The following is a 19,988-nucleotide window of genomic DNA, read 5'->3' as shown; positions in this document are numbered from 1 at the left end:
CAGCTCTGTCATACCCAGGCTCTGTCCAGGCTTTCTTTGCTCAGTTTCTGTCCTGCAGCCCAACTCCCTTAGGACTCCACTGAAGAACATCAAGAGTGCCACACACCATCCTCCAAGGAGGTATGTCCACATGCTCCTCAAGGCACGCAGGTACAGCATCTTCCAATTCCTTTTGGGTTCTAGTGGCAACATATTCCTCATTAAGTGTTTAGATATGATTTCAATGATGTCACTACCTACAAAGCAACCTAGCTTCACAGGGCTCCCTCCAATGTGACAATAAAACCTGCCTTAACTAAATTCAACAGGCACCTGTCAGTGACCCCTGAGCCTTCTTCTCAGTAGACACTGACAACATCCCCTCCCTCCTCCTGGAGGCCCTGGCAACTGGTGATGGGCACTGTTGAGGAAAGCATCTTCCTCAGTTGGCCTCATGCTACACACCATGGAAATAGCAATCTCTGGCCACAACACTGAACTCTGGAAAACAGAGTGTCCCATGAAGCCTGAGCCTGTGACCCTGAATCCAAGCTGCCTTCAGGGCTGTAAGTCATGGCAAGATGCCCACAAGTGCAGCATAACCAGCAGCACCTTTAGACTCGCACCTCTGGAATGGCTGGCCTGCCATGGTCTCAGTTTCTTGCCCATTGTCATGGTTTGTGGGAGGTCAAACCTGTCCCAGGACACCTGGACTAGCTACTAAGTCCCCTGAGATTAGCTGGGTGAACAGAAATGAGAACTTGGGCTTGCTATCTTCATACGTGACAGAGCTTGGTAGAAGATTGCAACTGCCCACCCCCAGTCAGCAGGGCACTAGTCAAAAGGGACCCAAACAACAATAGACTTGCCAAATTTGAGGCAGGGATTCTAGTTTTGGATGCATCCAACCAAAAAGTAGGCCCATATTCTTCATTATAAACTGATGGGACGCCATCTGCAATACCCCCAATAAGAAAATGTCTGTGGGAGTCTCTTCCTCACAAACACAAAAATACGCATGGAAACAAAAGTGTGTACATCTGCACAGACTACACGACCAGAATACCCCAGGACTGTCATCCTTGGCATTTGTGGACAATAATTCTGATAATTGAGCACACATCTCAACTTTCCAAAAGGTCCCAAACAGCCTGTGCAACCAAGGTATATCATGGTCTCCTCAAGCAAGTCTTTTCAAAATTGCAACCTGACCCTGGTGTGGGGGTCCACACCTGTAGCCCCATTGGCTTGGGAGCCTGAGGCAGGAGGATTGCAGTATTCAAAGCCAGCCTCAGCAACTCAGCAAAATGCTGTCAAAAGTAAAAAAATAAAAAGGGACACATCAACCCTTCTATTTCCCTCTGTAGATATTAACTGTCTACATACTCTTTCTTTCTTCTTCTTATTTTTTGTTACTGGGGATTGAACTCAGGGATGCTTTACCACTGAGCTACATCCCTAGCATCCCCAGCACTTTTATTTTTTATTTTTGAGGCAGAATCTTAATGGTAAGTTGTCAGGCATGCCTTGAATGGGTCCTGCTCAGCCTCCTGAGCGGCTGGAATCACAGCATGGCCACCTCAACCCATAATTTAGACCTTTGTAGTTCTGCCATGCTCCACTGCTGCCGGTCCCGACTTTTCATGTCTATTTTCCTGGCTAATGCTCTACAATTTCAAAAGTTATTTGAATGATGGATACCAAGGACTCCGTCTATTTCTTTTGTGCTTCTCCCTTCGCCTGAGAAGCAAACTATTCTCTCTCCTGCTGGGAAATTATGTCCTGCTCTTTAAAATATCCACTCTCATCACCTCAAACATTCCTCCAAATGATGCCAAATAACCATGACACCTGTAGTTTCCTGTGTGCTGTTTTTAGATTCTGCTGTTCATGCCCATTAACCATGGGGAAAAACCACAGTTGATGATTTCCTCATCTCCTGCAGGTGAGCTCCCAAGGACCTGCCTTTCAGATTCCAACTGGAGATCCATGTCATGACTCCATACATCCAATATAGTTCTGCTCTGAATGAGCACGCTGTCAGATAACCAGAGACAGCCTCCAACCCTAGAGCCCAGGAAAGCACACCAGTGGATCCCAACCCTTACTCTGCCTCTCCTGAGGAATCCCCACTAAAGGGTGTGGCCTGGGCTTCCCCATCACACTCTGACCGCCTGGTGCATCAGATGTGGTGGGGTGTGGAAGGTGCAGGAGGTCAGGTACTATAGCGAGGCTGCAATGCTCCCCTTGGAGTGCCAACAAAATATTGCAGGAACAGGAAAAACCAAGTGCTGAGGAGTGAATGGGGCTACCAGGTTCACTGGCTCCCTGTTGATATTCGCACCTATGTAAGGAAGGGCATGAAGCCTGAAACATTCCAGGGAGGACATAAAACTACCCAGAGGAAGAAACAGTGTCCTGGGAGTTGCGGGATTCCTGAAACAGTTTATAAAATGCTTTTCAAGAAGTATGCACTGAACTAAAGGTGGGAAAGGGTTTAGTTGTAAGTGCAGATAGAATCCCTTCTGAAGAATCAACACAGTGTTCAGGAATGCTGGATTAGAAAGGAAATGACCAACACAAACAGACCAGACAATAGGAATCTCCCCTCAGATGAACACTCAGTGACGTCGGTTCTGGGTGGGAGGACCCTTGCTGAGGCTGGGCAGGCTGGAGGGCACCTGTGGGGAGAGGCTACCTGAGCCCCTTTCCTGGGTTATTGCCCACAGCTGACTGTGGTTCCCGCCCAGCAAGCCCTTGACCATCTCAGAATTCGCCAGCTCTCCATTCCCCCCTCCCACAGCAAATTCAGGCTGCTCAGTGGGAAGTGTCACTTATCCCAGAATGTGGGGAACCTCAAGGGCATTATCTACAGAACTGAGGGACATTCTCATGATGTGCATATTCACCTCTGTGACTCTGGGTTCACAGGGATGTGATAGTTTCTGTCTCTACTTGATGCACCAGTGGCTAGTGAGAGGCTGTTTTTCAGAGAGCAGGCATAATAGGAGGTGTTTCTCATAGTTATGTGCATCAAAAACAGAAGGATCAGATACCTGTAGTAAAAATTAAGGAGGCCCTAATGAGGTCTCTCTAATGTCTCCCAGACTTCACCCACATCCCTGCTGTTACAGTTGCACAGAAGCCAAAGCCCACTTCTCCCAGGTCTCTCTGGTCTCACCTGGAGTCTCTGCATCTGACAGAATTGTTTCTTCCTTTATGGGCCTGTTAGCAAACAGTAGTACAGCATAGATTACGTTACCTGCATATGAAGCATGCTACTTACAAGGATTCACGTGAGCGCCACTCCTTGCCTGGCATGTGCAGACAGATGCAATATTGTTGACTACCTAGGTTAACAATTACACTTTATTTCATGATGAATTGGTTAAGGGTTTCCTAATGTCATCCTAACACGGAGCAAATAGTTCATCCAGTATTTCAATATTAAGGTAAGTTTGCTCTTTTCTTGCATTTTTAAATGCTATTCATATTATGTGCACTCATAATATAGGCCTACAGAGCTTTAAATTAGAATAACAGGAAATTAATCAGCAGGAGAGCAGAACAGAAAATAGACTGCAGAGGAAAATTGAAGAGGGACATATTTGCCACATGCTGGCTGTGACAAGGGTGTGCAGAGGGGACTCTCCCCTGCCCTCATGTGTGCAGGGGTAACTGTGCTCCTTGAGTTGGACAGCCTGGGCTCTGTCAAGTCCTGGACTCTGGTCAGTGCAGTGCTAGGACTGGGAAATCTTCAGCATCTGGGACACAGGGATGTTAAAGTGAAGGAGGTCTCACCAGATGGGACTCACTTTCAAGACTGCCGTGAGATTCAAATCAGGGGGTATACCAGCAGCACTGGAGGAAGTGCCAGCCCTGGTAAGAGCAGCAGATGGGGCTTCTGCCATGGTGCCCACTAAGCCAGCTGTATCCAGACAGCAGGGAACACCAGACCATGCAGCTCCTGTGAAAGACAGCCCTCATGGTAACTGAGAGGCTGTGGATGTTGGGGAGAACAGTGGTGCACACACTGCCAAGAAAACCACCCTGTGAGTGTGTCAGGGGACCTCTGACCCTGGCAGTGAGAGACACTACCCAGGAACGTGACAGATGGCTTCTAGAGACTTGGCTGTTGGACTCGTCTTCTTGTTCTAGACTGCATTGGGCATGCTGGGCAACTCTAACCTTCCTCTACTGTGCTGTGCTTGGTTACCTAGCTGGGAACAGGGTGAAGCCCACAGATCTGATTCTCAGGAACCTGGCCTGGGCCAACATCATGGCTCTCCACTGTAAAGGAGTACCTCAGACAATGATGGCCTTCAGCCTCGATCATTCCCTAGATGATGTTGCTTGTAAACTAGTCTTCTATTTCCACAGAGTGGCCAGGGGGGTATCGCTTGGCTCCACATGCCTGTTGAGTATCTTTCAGACCATCACCATCAGCTCCAGTAACTCCAAGTGGGCGCAGCTCAGGGTCAGAGCCCCCAAGTTCATCCGGCCCTCCTTGTGCCTGTGCTGGGTCCTGCACATGCTGGTGAATGCCCTCATTCCCATCAATGTGATGGACATAAGGGGTGGGAGAAATCTCACTAGGATGAGTGATTTTGGTTATTGTGCTGTCAGCAGTCCCAGGAGACAATTTGCTACATTATATTCAGCCCTGTTGGCCTCCACTGATGTCCCGTGTTTGGGACTCATGATGTGGGCCAGTGGCTCCATGGTGGTTGTCCTGTCCAGGCACAAGAAGAGGGTCCAGCACATCCACCGGTCCTTTCCTTCCAGGTCTGTCCCTGAGAGCAGGGCCACCCACAGCATCCTCACCCTGGTGAACAACTTTGTGCTCTCATACTCGACCTCCACCATCTTGACCACATACATGACTTTCCTGGATGGAGCCACGAGGTGGTTAGTCCACACCAATGTGGCAATGGCTGCATGTTTCCCAGCCTTCTATCCCTTTCTGCTCCTTAGTCACTACACCTCAGTTTCCAGGCTCTGTTCTTGTTGCTGCTGTCTGCTGACAAACTGTCCAGGCACAGTCAGAGAGCTCTAAGGGTTATGCTTCCTGACCTCCTTCAATTTCCTGTTTCTTCTGCTTGCTGGATGGTGTCATATTCCCAGCAAGAGCTCCTCAGGACATGTGTCCATTGCAGAAGGCCCCATCCATCACTAGTTGTGATGGAGTCTGGGATCCTGGCAGTGCCTGAGGCATAATGCAGATGCTGATGCAATTGCTCTCCATTGTCTCCTTGGAGAATGAACATCACAGTGCTAGAGATCCAAGCTCTGGGGCCACATGGATGGTAGCAGTCATGGTGAGCTTCCATGGGCTGGGGTGTCCACCAAAGGTTTCCTCTGTAGACACAGGTTAACCAGCATGGGCCTGCAAATAGATCAGTGTCCTAGAGGTGTGACAGACTGCCAGGTCCCACAGGAAACAGGAAGAAGTGGGATTGAAGAGTGCGTAGAAGGGCCAGAGTGTCCTGCAGACCCTGAAGCCATGCCAGCATTGGATACTGCAGGGGATTTAGTGTCAGATATGAGACTGCATTCCTCCATCCAGAGGCCAGGCAGACCTCAGTCCGAAGTACACTGTGTCAGGATGGATTGACCTTGCTGAGTCATACTTAGGACAACTGTGAGCTAACAATGGTCAGAGTTCAAGGGGAGAAAGTAATCAGACAAGAAGTGCTGGGAGACTTCAGACCGAGTCCTGGGGAAGAGGGGTTCAGGCGAGGCTGGGTGTGGAGCAGAGCAGCCGCAGAGAGTTGTGGGTCCTGGACAGGGTTCAACATGAGGTCAGACATGAATCAAATTGTGGCCACCAGGGAAGGGAGTATCTGGTGGCCAGAGGTTTCAGCTAGCGCTGGGCTGAGGCTGAAACTGGGGCTTGGGCTGGGCTGAGGCTGGGCTGGGACTGGTGCTGGACTTGATCTGGGGCTGGGTTGGGACTGGGGACGGGTTGAGCTAGGGTTGGGCTGGGACCAGGGCTGGTCTGTGGATAGAGCTGGGGTTGGGATTGGTGGTGGTTCTGGGGCTGGCCTGGGTTGGGGCTGTGGCAGTTCTTGCCTCCAAATAAAGCAAGTCTTCTCTCCTGACTGTTCCTCACATCTTCTTCCAATTGCTAGGAACCCAAATATGTTTCCTAGGGTCTGAGCCTCAGCATGACAGCTGGGCAGATATGAAGGGACCTGGTGAGTCCCTGCTGAACCAGAGCTAGAGAGAGTGTGGCGATTGCTACCCACCTTGCTCCACACCCTCCCTGGCCTGGGAGAATTCCAGTGACCTATTGTGCATGTCCACATGATGACATCTCTCTAAATATCTCTTTCTGTAAGTAGGGCCTGCTTCAGGTCTCTCAGAAAGAAAAGGAAGCAGATTTTAAAGACAAATGACTTCCAGTGTGGCTGATTTTCCAGCACAGGCATGTCCAGGGATTCATCCTCACATTCAAACCTCTGCATCTCTCTCAAACTTCCCTAAAACCAGCACATTTACACAGTACACCCTGAGTAAATGCTTTCCCACCTCAGTTCCTGATTTAAAATAAATCCTTGATTAGCATCTCTCAGCCCTCTGCACAATATGCTTTTTGTGATGCCCTCAATTTCATGTGCAGACGGTAGCCCTGCAGTTACTGGTTACCCTGCAGCCATAACCCTGGAAAGGACGTGGCACTTTGGTGTCACAGAACCCAGAAGCTTCTGATGGCTCTTCGCAGTCTCAGAGCTGTGACCCTGTCAGTTGCTCTCATGACTGTTTTTCCAATTAGAACGCGACAGTTGGCAGTAGTGTGAGATTTTCTTTTGAGATAAAGACAGAAATGCAACACATTCAAGTGTGGTGGTAACTTGAAGGTAGTGGTCAGAAGGAAGTTTGCATCTGCAGCAGCCCAAGTAACAATGAGTAAAGAAATCAAGTTAAACTCCTGTCAGTCCACCTTAGGGAGCTAGAAAAAGAAGAGCTAGCTGAACCCAAGGCTGACTTAGGATGAAAGAAAAAAGACACAGGAAATGTGGAAGGAAAATCAACAGCAATCGTTAGCAGAAGGGAATGTCAGATGTTTGGAAGGATCCATAAAATGGACAAAACTCTAAGTTCATCTAAGTAAAAACCAGACTCGAGTTACTAAGATCAGATGGGAGCAGGAAGGTCACTAAGGATGCACAGAAATGCAAACACAATCCCTATAGTCACAGGATAGAGATCGGGCAGCCCAGGTGAGAGACTCAAAGGCGTGAAGCACCAGAACCTTGGAGATTGACTCAAGCAGATGCAGTGAATCTGGACATCTGTGCCAGGAAAGGGATTGGCTCTGCAGGGAAGAAGAATGTGAGCCCAGGATTGGCACTATCACCATGGGTTCTGCCAGACACACAGAGAGACCAGTACCAGCTCTTCTCAAGGCTGCCTAGCTGAGGAGTCATGTGGTCACCACTTAAGAGAAGCAGCACTAACTGCCCTAGTGCTGGGGCCCTCTTGCCCTACTGACCACCTGGTCACCACTGCCACCTAGCCTGCCAACCAGGTGACCTGGCACATCCCAGACTCCCTTGGATGAACAAAGGTGTTCAGGTAGTTGGCCACTATGCTGTGACAGGCCATGGTGCCCAGGCACTGGTATCAGAGAGACATGACCTACGTGGAGCACCTGGGTCTGCGCAAGAGCCCTGCTCTCCTTCCTTGCTGAGTCAGTCTCAAGTCCCCTCCTTTACCATGGTCAGGACTTTGCACCTGGGTCTGCTGTACCCCTGGTCCTCAGCTATCCAGAAAAAAAAAATGGGTTAGAAAATGACCCCAGGATGAGAGTTTGGAACTTACTGTGCCTTTCGCTGACTAGTGGCAGTTTTTAAATGTCTGTGATGAAAAGCACACGTTTCTTTCTCATTAGTACACTTTAATCACAGAGAATAACGGGTTTCATGCCACACACTGTTGCATATATGGACCATATTCACACCCATTACCCTCCATGAATTTTCCCTTCTCAGCCTTGGATACCCTTCCTCTTCTCTAATATTCTACCTGTTACATTCATGTTAATTTTCACCCTCTCCAGACTCCCCATGAGGGAAAAGGTGGGAAACATGTCTTTGTGAGTCTCACTTGTTTTACTTAATGTGATGATCTTCAATTCCACCATCATGCTGAAAATAACATGATTTTGTTATTATTTATGACAGAATAATTCCCATTGTGTATTTGTTCCAAAATTTCTTAATCCACTCGTGCTGATGGGACCTTGGACTGAGTCCATGACTTGGCTACTGGGAATTGTGACGCACTGGGCAAAGGTGTGCCCATGTCTCCATGGCATACTGACTCTAGTACTTTGGGTACACACCCAGGAGTACTTAGCTGATCATATGGTAGTTCTGCTTAGAATTTGAGGAACCTCCACACTGATTTCAGTATGGGTGCATTCATTTATATTTCCACAAACTCCTCATCTCACCAGAAATAACTGTTCTCTGTATTCTTGATACCTGCCATTCGAACTGGGGTGGGATGGGATCTCAATGTAGTTTTAATTTCCATTTTCCTGTTGGCTAAAGATATTGAATATTTCTCATGTGATTATTGCCTTTGATACATCTTTTGAGAAATGCTTTCAGGTTGTTTGACCATTGGTTGATTTAAATATTTTTGGTGATGTGATTTTAGTTCTTTATGTGTTCAGTATATTATCCTGTGTTGGAGGAAGAGCTGACTAAAAGTTTCTGCCCTTCTGTAGTAGAGGACAGAAAGACCATCCATGGTCATAGGCAGAATTGATATTGTTAAAATGATCATGCACTCAAAACAGTACATGGATTCAATGCAATCTCCATCAAAATACCAAGGAAATTCTTCAGAGAATTGAAAAGAAAATCCTTACAGTCAAACGAAGCATAAAGACTCAAATAGCTAAAACACACTTGAACTAAAAGAGCAATGATGGAGGTACCACAATACCCGATGTCACAATACAGACCACGGAACAAAACTAGCACTAGCGTCCTGGAAACAGGCTGTGAGGTGGGAGTAGTAGTGCCCATCTGTGAACCCCACTCTGCAGGCTGAGGAAGGAGGATTACCAGTTAGAGGCTAGCCTCTGCAACTTAGTGAGACCCTGTATCAAAGTAAAAAATAAAAATGTCTAGGGAGGGAGCTCAGTGGGAAAGCACCCTACAGTTCAGTCCCTAGTACCAATAAAATAGAAAATATTTTCTCTTTTAGGATCAATTCTGTCATTGTAAGAAAATTAAAATTAAACATTGGGAATTTTTTATCAATATCTTAACTGAATACTGATGCCTTTGTTCTTTCAGACCTACATGATAATAGCATGTACTTGGACGAATTCATACATGGAGAATGACTTGCTCTAATTAGGATCTCATTCATGGGTCATACTTGATGTGGAGTTTCACTGCTGCATTCATGAGCTGTGGCTTTAAGCTGGTGAGGTGACTGGTGTTTGATTCAGCAGGAGTCAGGGAGGAGAGATAGATTACACAGGGGGCAACCTGGAGGACAGAGGGAGATGCTGAGTGGCAGGAGGGGACAGGGGTTCCTCTAGCCAATGAACAGTATGTGCCTGCTCCAGCCCCCAAAGCAGAAATGCTTTGCAGAGAAGAGTTCCTTCTGGATTTTCTGGGTGCAAATCACTGATGAGAAGGTCACTAACTTGAAAGTAGAGTGGCTCACCCAGTGGGTATTTGCTGGCAAGACATCAGGCAGAGGTGGGCCAGCAGTGTCTGCCCAGCAAGCAAGCCTCAGGATAAAGCATGGGATCTGTGGCCTCTCCCCCTTGCTGGAAGTGATTGTCACTTCACCTGTAACTGCAGTGACACTCTGCATACGGACAGACCTCATCTGTGAAAGCAGAAGGAAGGGAGTGCAGTACTGAGCTCCATCAAAATCGAAGAGCAAAAGCTGCCAGCAGATGTAAGAAGACAGGCAGGGAAGCCAGGTCCCAGGGATGTGCGGGGATGTTTAGAAAGGCTCTCGCAGAAGGCGAGCAGAGGACTATGAACACACATGTGCACACAAGGACATAGGGGTTACGGGAGGCCTGGGATGGGTCCACGAGGCTGCAGGGTTTAAAAAGACAGAACTGGAAGTAAAGAGGGGAGTTGGTTCAGAGGCATGAGCAGCACTGCAGGGGTTAGATGAGGTCAACGGACTTGTCCACCACTGGGACGGCAGGCAGGTGGCTGTGTGTGGTTTGTATTGAGCCTGGAGGCTCCAGCTACAATGCAGGCACTCCACTTCTCTCCAGCACAGAGCAGGCAGCAAGCTCCTGTGGAGCTGATCCTGGGACAAAGTCAGGAGCCTGTAGCTGGGCTGACAGGTTCACCAGGTGCTGGATTGAGATGCTGGTCAGCAGGTGCAACCACATACCACCAACTTCGGTTTCTCTACTGCATGATTCAGGTGAGGAGGTGGCAGTTTGAAGAGCTCCATGTTCACTCTTTCTGACAGTGTTTGACACACTTCCCATGTGACCTCATGCCTCTGATTCAATTTGATGAATTCTAAATGAACTTGTACTAGAATGAGCAGGCATGTTCTCTGCTGTCAACCTGGACTGTTCCCATCCCTTCCCAGCTATAGAAAAAAATAAGCAAATTTATCCCTAGACCGAACTTAGAGATCCTCAGTGGCATGATCAGGATTTCAGTTAATGTGCGGTCATGCCTCACGTGACAACCAACTCGGTCCAACACATGTGCCCTCAGGCAATTTGGTCATAAGGGCTGTGGTGTCAGTAGGTGACATATCTTGTAGACCACTGTCCTCTGTGGTCCGTGGTTAGCCAGCTCTCCACTGTGCAGTGCATGGCCATGCTGGAAGTGAGATATACCTCCTAAGGTGGATCCTGCATATGAGATCCTCAGTACTCCGAGGCAAAGGTGGACAAGTCCATCAAGTCATCAAACAAATGAAGTCAAACCACAACCACAGTTAAAATCTTTGGCTACCACTGCCAGTTAAACTCTACATTGGTAAACAGGGGCGAATTTGTGGTTCCAGGGCAGGTGCAGCACTGGCTCTTCAACCCCAACTCAGTACCTGGAGAGACCCTCCTGCATCTGCTCTTCCCTGAACTTCAGAGGAAACCAACTGCTAATGAACTGCCAGGACCATGGGCCCCAGAAGCCTTGAGCTGTGTTACTTCCATTTTGACTCATTTTTACAGTCCTTGCTCTTCTGGTCATCTGCCTTTGATCCATGAAGTCTGTGCCCCAGCTCCTCCCTTCTGCCTCCCTACAGAAACAGTTTCCATCTGACTTCCTGAGGGAAGTCAGAACACAACATCCTTGTGTTCATGCACAGATGTGTTTGGGTCTCCTGTGTGCTCTGGCAGACACTCACTGGTCTGTATACGCCAATGTTCACTCCACTGTGGGGCTCCTTGTAGACTCTCTTAGGAGTCAGAGGGTCAGTCCATGGTCAGCTGACTCCATAGTTCTGGACCAGAGTGAGGCAGGGCATCATGGTGGAAGGGTGTGGACGAGGGAAGCAGCTCAGGACATGGCACCAGGAAGCAGAGCTGTTGCACCCTTCTCTTTATGGACAACACCGCAGGGTGATCAGACAACTCTTGGTGTGGTGGGGGATCAGGGATCCCTTCAGATATCAAGAATGATCACATTTCAGAAGGGTATCTTATGAACTTCAGAGGCTTTCTTTCTACACTAAAATTGGATTTTACAAGGAAAAATGCAATATAGAGAACGGTGGGGAGTTTGGCCTGTTTGGTCAAGCAGGGACTCTCTAAGAAGCATTACAGAAGACAGGGCAGACTCACAGGACCCTGCTTAGTGGCTGAACCTGTAGGTGCAAAGCCACAGAGGCAGACAGGGAGATGTGTCCTAGGTGTATGTCCCAGGGCAATGTTGAGATCTCAGAGCTCAGCCAAGCACAGTCCTATAAAGTATGGCAGAAATGGAAAGAAGGGAGGAAGAGAGAATGCAGGCCTGCATTGGCGATGAGGAGTGAGGCCATCGATTCTCTACTATCTGGTCAAGCCATAACCTGTGCAGAAGAGGATGCAGAGCCATGACTGGGAACAGAATCTGGATGAAGTTTTCCACATCTCTATTCTTTTTTTTTTAATATTCTTTTTTTAGTTGTTAATTTTTATGTTTTGCTGAGGATTGAAGCCAGTGCCACACACATGCTAGGTAAGCACTCTGCCACTGAGCTACAGCCCCAGCCTCCCCACATGTCTATTCTTAAACTACCCCCTAATCCAAGACAGTAATGGTGTTTTTTTTTTTTTTTTTTTTTTTTTTTTTTTTTTTTTTTTTTTTTTTTTTTGTAAGCCAATTAACCACAACAGGAAGGTTGAGAAGCCCTAGGAAGGGAGGTCCTGTCAGGGGCAGAGGTTAACCGAGCAAGGGTGGGGGAAGTCTCAGAACCCTGCCTCCCTAGAGAACATCTCTTCTAAAAATATCCAGAGGAGAAAATGTGCTGTCCCATGGAGCTTCTCCCCAGGATCATCCCAGGAACAAACTACTGGCCAGATGCACCGGCCTCATCCCTCTCCTAGGCAGACACTGGAAACCATGACTGCAGCTGACCAACTCCAAAGAACAGAGAAAGACTGTTACTTCAGGTGGCTTCAAGGGCAGAAAAATAGGGAGAAAAAGGCAGGACAGGTGAAGGTGTGCCATGGAGCCCTGCTTATTCCAAAAGAGAAGAGTCATGACTGCTTTCCTGAGCTCAGGATTGATCCTGGTCACTGATCTACCCACTCGACACCAGTAGGTATGTTCCAGCTCTGTCATACCCAGGCTCTGTCCAGGCTTTCTTTGCTCAGTTTCTGTCCTGCAGCCCAACTCCCTTAGGACTCCACTGAGGAACATCAAGAGTGCCACACGCCATCCTCCAAGGAGGTATGTTCACAAGCTCCTCAAGGCATGCAGGTACAGCATCTTCCCATTTCTTTTGGGTTCTGGTGGCAACATACTCCTCATTAAGTGTTTAGATATGATTTCAATGATGTCACTACCTACAAAGCAACCTAGCTTCACAGGGCTCCCTCCAATGTGACAACAAAATCTGCCTTAACTAATTCAACTGGCACCTGTCAGTGACCCCTGAGCCTTCTACTCTGTAGACACTGACAATATCCCCTCCCTCCTCCTGGAGGCTCTGGCAACTGGTGATGGCCGCTGTTGAGGAAACACCTTCCTCAGTTGGCCTCATGCTACACACCATGGAAATAGCAATCCCTGGCCACAACACTGAACTCTGCAGAACAGAGTGTCCCATGAAGCCTGAGCCTGTGACCCTGAATCCAAGCTGCCTTCAGGGCTGTAAGTCATGGCAAGATGCCCACAAGTGCAGCATAACCAGCAGCACCTTTAGACTCGCACCTCTGGAGTGAGTGACCTACCCTGGTCTCACTTTCTTGCCCATTTTTATGGTTTGTATGAGGTCAAACCTGTCCAAGGACACCTTGTCTAGCTACAAAGTCCCCTGAGATTAGCTGGGAGAACAGCAATGAGAACTTGGGGTTGCTAACTTCATATGTGACAGACCTAGGTAGAAGATTGCTACTTCCCGCCCCCAGCCAGCAGGTCACTAGTCAAAAGGGACCCATGAAACAATAGACTTGCCAAATTCCAGGAAGAGATTCTAGTTTTGGATGCATCCTGCCAAAAAGTAGACCCATATTCTTTATTATAAACTGATGGGACACCATCTGAAATACCCCCAATAAAAAAAGGGATTGTGGGAGTCTCTTGCCCACAGAAACAAAAATACACATGGAAACATAAGTGTGTACATCTGCAGAGACTAGACAACCAGAACACCCAAGGAATGTCGTCCTTGACAGTTGTGGGCAACAATTCTGATAATTGAGCACACATCTCAACTTTCCAAAATGTCCAAACAGCCTGTGCAACCAAGGTGTATCATGGTCTCCTCAAATAAGTCCTTTCAAATTTCCAACCTGACCCAGGTGTGGGGGTCCACACTTGTAGCCCCATTGGCTTGGGAGCCTCAGGCAGGAGGATTGCTGTATTCAGAGTCAGCCTCGGCAACTCAGCAAAATGCTGTCTAAGGTAAAAAATAAAAAGGGACAAGGAATGTGGTACAGTGGTAAGATGCCCCTGGTTTCAATCCCCAATACCTCATCCCCTAAAAATCCAACCTGACAATGCCTCTCTAAATGAGTCTCTTCATTCCACAGCATTCAACTTCATACATTTTTCTATCATGCCCCCACCTCCTAAGGAGTGGAGAAGGAGGAACTCTGGAGTCCTGGGATCAACTAAGGTGGACATCCTATGGACCAAATAGCTACTCCTCTGACACACGACTGTGTTGAGCCTAAACTTCCAGAAGAAAGTTAAAAACATCACACAGGTCAAGTTCAGCTGCACACATTCTGGCTCCAGTAGTCCTGCCATGTTGACTGGCGAGTTTTTATTGGCTTCTAATAGAGGTCCAAACCTCTGGGTAAGCCATCTTCCAGGTGAGTCCTGAGACCCACATACTCAGTGCCCCAGGCCCACCACGTGGATGTACATCCACGTTGGAGATATGCTCCAAATCCAGCACCCAGAGGAGAGCTCCACAGTACAGGATTTTCCCACAGCAGATGACCCTACTCCAGGTAAAACCCACCCACTCCTCTGTGTCCCTGATGTACTGAATGAGGCTCTTACTTTCTTCCTTTGAGACTGAGGAGATATTGGTTTTAGGTCTCATCTGTTTATCCCAGGTTCCTGATGGGCTCCCTGCCTGAGGCTTACTCCCACTCTCCCAGGAAGAAAGGGAAGTGCATTAGTGGTACAATTCTGTGCTTCCAGAGACATCTGCTCATGGTGTCAGCCTCTCAGTCCCCAGGGAGAGACCACTCACTCCCTGGTGGTTTTCAGGTGTCCATCATAAACTCTTCACTTGCATCTCTAACCAGGACTTCTGCATCCTCTTGGTTACACACAAATACCACGAATCATTGCAGAGACTTGACCCAATCAGTAGGTCATGCACCTCCAAAGCACATGTGTGGACCTGTGCCTCACCCAAGAAACCAGCAATCACTGCAAAATCACACTTCTGTCTCCATCATTGGTCAACTCATCAACCCTTCTATTTCGATCTGCAGATATTAACTGTCTACAGACTCTTCCTGTCTTCTTTTTCTTCTTCTTCTTCTTATTTTTTTGTACTGGGGATTGAACTCAGGGATGCTCGACCACTGAGCTACATCCCCAGAATCCCCAGCACTTTTATTTTTTAGTTTTGAGGTAGAATCTAAATGGTAAGGTGTCAGGCATGCCTTGAAATGAGTCCTGCTCAGCCTCCTGAGTGGCTGGGATCACGGCATGGCCACCTCGACCCATACTTTAGACCTTTGTAGTTCTGCCATGCTCCACTGTTGCACGTCCCCACTTTTCACCTGTATTGTCCTGGCTAATGCTCTACAATTTCAAAAGATTTTTGAAGGATGGATACCATGGACTCCATCTATTTCTTTTGTGCTTCTCCCTTCCCCTGAGAAGCAAACTCTCTGCTGCTGGGAAATTACATCCTGCTCTTTAAAATCTCCACTATCATCAAAAATTCCCCAAAATGATGCCAAATAACCATGACACCAGTAGTTTCCTGTGTGCTGTTTTTAGATTCTGCTGTCAGTGCCCATTAACCATGGGGAACAACCACAGTTGATGATTTCCTTGTCTCCTGCAGGTGAGCTCCCAAGGAGCTACCTTTCAGATTCCAACTGGGGATCCATGTCATGACTTCATACATCCAATATAGTTCTGCTCAGAATGAGCATGCTGTCAGATAACCAGAGACAGCCTCCAACCCCAGAGCCCAGGAAAGCACACCAGTGGATCCCAACCCTTACTCTGCCTCTCCTGAGGAAACCCCACTAAGGGGTTTGGCCTGGGCTTCCCCTTCCCACTGTTTTGGCATGCTGCATCAGACATGGAGGGTGTGGAAGGTGCAGGAGGTCAGAGACTACAGTGAGGCTGCCATGCTCCCCTTGTAGTGCCAACAAAATGTTGCAGGAACAGGAAAAACCAAGTGCTGAGGAGCGAATGGGGCTACCAGGTGTCACTGGCCCCCTGCTAGTAGTGGCACATATGTAAGGAAGGGCATGAAGCCTGAAGCTTTCTAGGGAAGACATAAACCCACACAGAGGAAGGAACAGTGTCCTGGGGGTTGCAGGATTCCTGAAGCAGATTATAAAATGCTTTTCAAGAAGTATGCACTGAACTGAAGGTGGGAAAGGTGTAAGTGCAGATAGAATCCCTTCTAAGGTTCAACACAGTGTTCAGGAATGCTGAATTAGAAAGGAAACGACCAACACAAACAGACCAGGCAATAGGAGTCTCCCCTCAGATGAACACTCATTGTCCTGGGACCTGGGTGACCGGACAATGTCCCATTGTGCCAGGAGAGGGACACCAGGTGAGGAGAAGTAGGGAAGGCATGGTACTGGCCATACGTGCTGCAGGGTGCAGTGGGCAGACCAGGGTGTCCCCCAAACACTCCTGAGCCCTGCCTGGGTGAGCTTGTTGCAGAGGGGTTAGACTGAGTGAGGGGTGATGGAAGTCCCTGGACTTGCCCATAGTGCTGATTGTGCATGGCCAAAGCTCCTTCCAGGGTTTTACATACCCATAATAGGCGTGGGGTCTTAAGCAGGGGCTTTCCCTTAGTTTCCCTGGTCAGACCTGGGGTGTCAGCACTATTTCACAGGTGCTTGCTGTATACACTGGGAATTATACCAGCAAGGGGGCAGCATGGAAGGGAGGTCCTGGGCCCTGGTTTGGGGGGTCTCAGGCGAGGTTTGCTGGTATGTCCTTGTACAATGCAGATCCTTGTCTGCACTTCAGAAATGTGAGATGCAAAGCAATAAACTGTATACTGAGTTCAAATCTGGTAAAATAGGGTAACAATAATGACAATTTCCCTTGTACACTGTTAAGTTAAAGAAAACAAGAAATAGTGGTAGAATATGTGTTCTTATTTAAAAAACAAGTGATGCATAAAAATGGGTGTGCTGATGTTGTAAGTTACAAAAGTTCATAATTCTGATATTAACTAAATAAAAACACTTGGTACTTCAATAACTATATTTACAGATGTTTGTTCATAAATTTAAAGATATAAAATATTAAATATGGGATTTTCTCTTTCCTTTATTTTTTATCACAGAGGAGATTGCTCTTCTTCAGATAGACCTTTAAACAGCAGCTTTTATTCTACATAATTTTGTGCATGAGAATTCTCATGTCGGTGAAAATAGACAAGAGACGTTTTGTAAGAGTTTAGAGACTCGACGTTATCCATTAGAAACTGATCATGCTTTTAAGGACTATGTAACACACGATGCACTTGACAAAAACCAGCCTTCAAGATTTTCAGTGTTATTAGTAGAAACACGTGAAACAACTGAAACTATTTTAATTATATATATATATATATAAAACTAGAGTGCTCTACCACTGAGCTGCTTCCCCAGCTCTTTAAATTTTCATTTGGATACAGGGTCTGACTGAGTTGCCCAGCCTGGCTTGAACCTGGCACTCTGGTGACTGGTCAGGATGGCTGGGATTACAGACCTCCCCAACACACACAGCATACTGAGAACTGCTTAGTGAGGAGGCCTGGGATTTCCATCACCCTGATTGGATTCCTGCACTGTCTGTCACCTTAAACAGCCACTCAGATTTTCTCAGCTATCCTAGGTGAAGGCCCAGAACCTTCCCTGGCCATACTCCCCTGCTCACCACATCTGTCTGCATCCCATGAGAATCAGCCCACCCAGTGAGCTGCACTTGACTCCTCCCACCCATCATGCAGTTCATTTCCCTCTGCCAAAAATGTTGGCTCAAAACTTCTTTGGAAAACTATTTATCACCATATTTAATAAAAATGGAATGTGTATTTCAAGATTTTTGAAACAAAAGATTTTTAACATCCTCCCAAGAAATGAATGATGCTATTGAGATGTTGGGCGTATAGGTGATTGACTCTTTATACAAAGTGTACAGAGATCAGAACATCACATTGTATCTCCAAAATATACATAATTATTTGCCAAGGAAAAATAATTAATTTAAAAAAGAAATGATACTGAAACACTAGAAACAAAATGGCAAAAAGGCTTCAGTAGTTTTCATAAGACATTAAAGAAAGAATTTCCTTATCTGTAATCTCAAAAATTTCTTCTAATACACTATTTTAAAATATCCTAAACTTCCCTAATTGGAAACAGGGTCAGATCCCTGTTTCATTATGTTCATGATGTCTGTACTTAGTCTGGCCTAGGGCTGAGGCTAGAGGAGATATTGCCACCTCCTGTGCCATAGGGTCAGACAGTCTGAACTGGGGGCTCTTCAAATATGAGCAGATTTTTACATGAACATTCAAGTACCTCAAGGAGAACAGACCCCTTGCCAGGTGAGTGGATTAGGAGACACAATTTGTTCTCACTCGGCAGTGAGAGAGGAACTGAGAGACACGAGTGTCATTGATGAGGAGCACAAATGGGCTGAGTGCTGGGAAACATGAGGCCACCAGCACAGAGCTGCTCATGACCCACTGGCCTCTGTTTGCAGCTAGGGTCATCCACATGGTCAGTACACTGTAGATGGAGTAAAAGGAAACAAAGGAGCTCGTCAGGATCAGGATAGTGCATGTGGCCCTGACCTCATGGGAGGGTCTGGGGCTGCAGACATGGCTGTGAATGTGCTGGACTTGCTGCTTGTGCCTGTGCAGGAGGAAGACCATGGAGCCACTGGCCCAGACCGTGAGGACCAGACTCATCAAGTCAGGGGAAAAGTATAAGATTGAGTGTAAGGTGCTGTGACTTCCTCCTATTGACCAGAAACAGTAGCCATGACTCCCATCTGCACTGAGATTTTCCTTATTCAGTGGGCCTTTCACTACTAAAGGCAGAAATGCATTTATGAGGAGATGCAGGGTCCAACAGAGGAGACAGCAGGAGCCGATGCACTGTAGGGATCTGGTCTTGAGCGAGATCCACCTACAGATTCCGGGGTTGAGTTTAATGGCCTGGAAGCCATTGAACAGACACAAGGTGCTGAAGGACACACCAGTGCTCACTCTGTAAAAATAGAAGACAAGCTTACATCTCCTATCATTCAGGAAATGTTTCCATCCCAAACTTGCCAGAGTCTGAGGTACTCCTTTAGAGAGAAGAACAATGGAATTGGCCAGCACCAGCTGATTGAGAATCAAATCTGTGGGTCTGAAGTGACGTCTGGTGAACAAGGTGAAGTTATAGAGGCAAAGGAGGGAGAAATTTCCCAGGAATCCTACTCCTGTCTGAGTGAGAAAAATAAACCCCATATCCATGCTGAATGGATCACATCAGCAACTAGAGTTTGGGTAGTACCTAAAGTCAGGAGATAAACAAGTGAGAGTAAATGTGTCACCATCAGGACAAGACACAACGTAATACTTACCATATACTAAATACCCTCACATGAAAGAGACAATGACTTTCTGCCCACCTTCTCAAACAAAACATAATAAAAACCTGAACTGCACAAAGCCTCAGTCTCCAACTCCCAGGTGAAGGTGAGAGTGATGGACAGCTCTGTGCATTCACATGGGTCCCTCCTCAGGGTGGAGGGTGCCCAGCAGTGTCTCTGTGGGGAGAGGAGGGGGAGGCCTGTGCAGGGACATGGGTGCACCTTCATAGTGGAGGGTGTCCAGCAGGTGTCTCTGCAGGGAGAGGAGGGGAGGTCTGTACAGGGACATGGATGCCTTCAGGGTTGAGGGTGCCCAGCAGGTGTCTCTGCAGGGAGAGGAGGGGGAGCCCTGTGCAGGAACATGGATGCACCTTCATAGGGGAGGGTGTCCAGCAGGTTTCTCTGCAGGGAGAGGAGGGGGAGTCCTGTGCAGGGACATGGATGCCTTCAGGGTAGAGGGTGTCCAGCAGGTGTCTCTGCAGGGAGAGGAGAGGGAGTCCTGTGCAGGGACATGGATGCCTTCAGGGTGGAGGGTGTTCAGCAGGTGTC

General features: G+C 47.6%; 2 protein-coding genes across 2 annotated transcripts; one reads left to right on the top strand and one right to left on the bottom strand.

Moving 5' to 3' along the window:
- Positions 1 to 4,294: 4,294 nt before the first annotated feature.
- LOC306648592 (vomeronasal type-1 receptor 4-like) lies at positions 4,295 to 6,779 on the top strand (the record flags this gene model as incomplete). The annotated part of the gene is made up of 2 exons (XM_079118751.1): positions 4,295 to 4,884; positions 6,755 to 6,779. The coding sequence occupies 2 exons, from the start codon at positions 4,295 to 4,297 to the stop codon at positions 6,777 to 6,779; spliced, it is 615 nt and encodes a 204-aa protein (XP_078974877.1).
- Positions 6,780 to 18,411: 11,632 nt separating this feature from the next.
- Positions 18,412 to 19,314, bottom strand: LOC306647723 (vomeronasal type-1 receptor 1-like; the record flags this gene model as incomplete). The annotated part of the gene is made up of 1 exon (XM_079117215.1): positions 18,412 to 19,314. One exon carries the CDS (start codon positions 19,312 to 19,314, stop codon positions 18,412 to 18,414), a length of 903 nt encoding a protein of 300 aa, XP_078973341.1.
- Between the last annotated feature and the right edge of the window lie 674 nt (positions 19,315 to 19,988).

This window comes from Sciurus vulgaris, assembly GCF_902686455.1.
Source record: "Sciurus vulgaris genome assembly, chromosome: 17".
Taxonomy (NCBI): Eukaryota; Metazoa; Chordata; class Mammalia; order Rodentia; family Sciuridae; genus Sciurus; species Sciurus vulgaris.
Note: the sequence above shows the minus strand (reverse complement) of the source record. Positions and strands in the feature narration are given on the sequence as shown.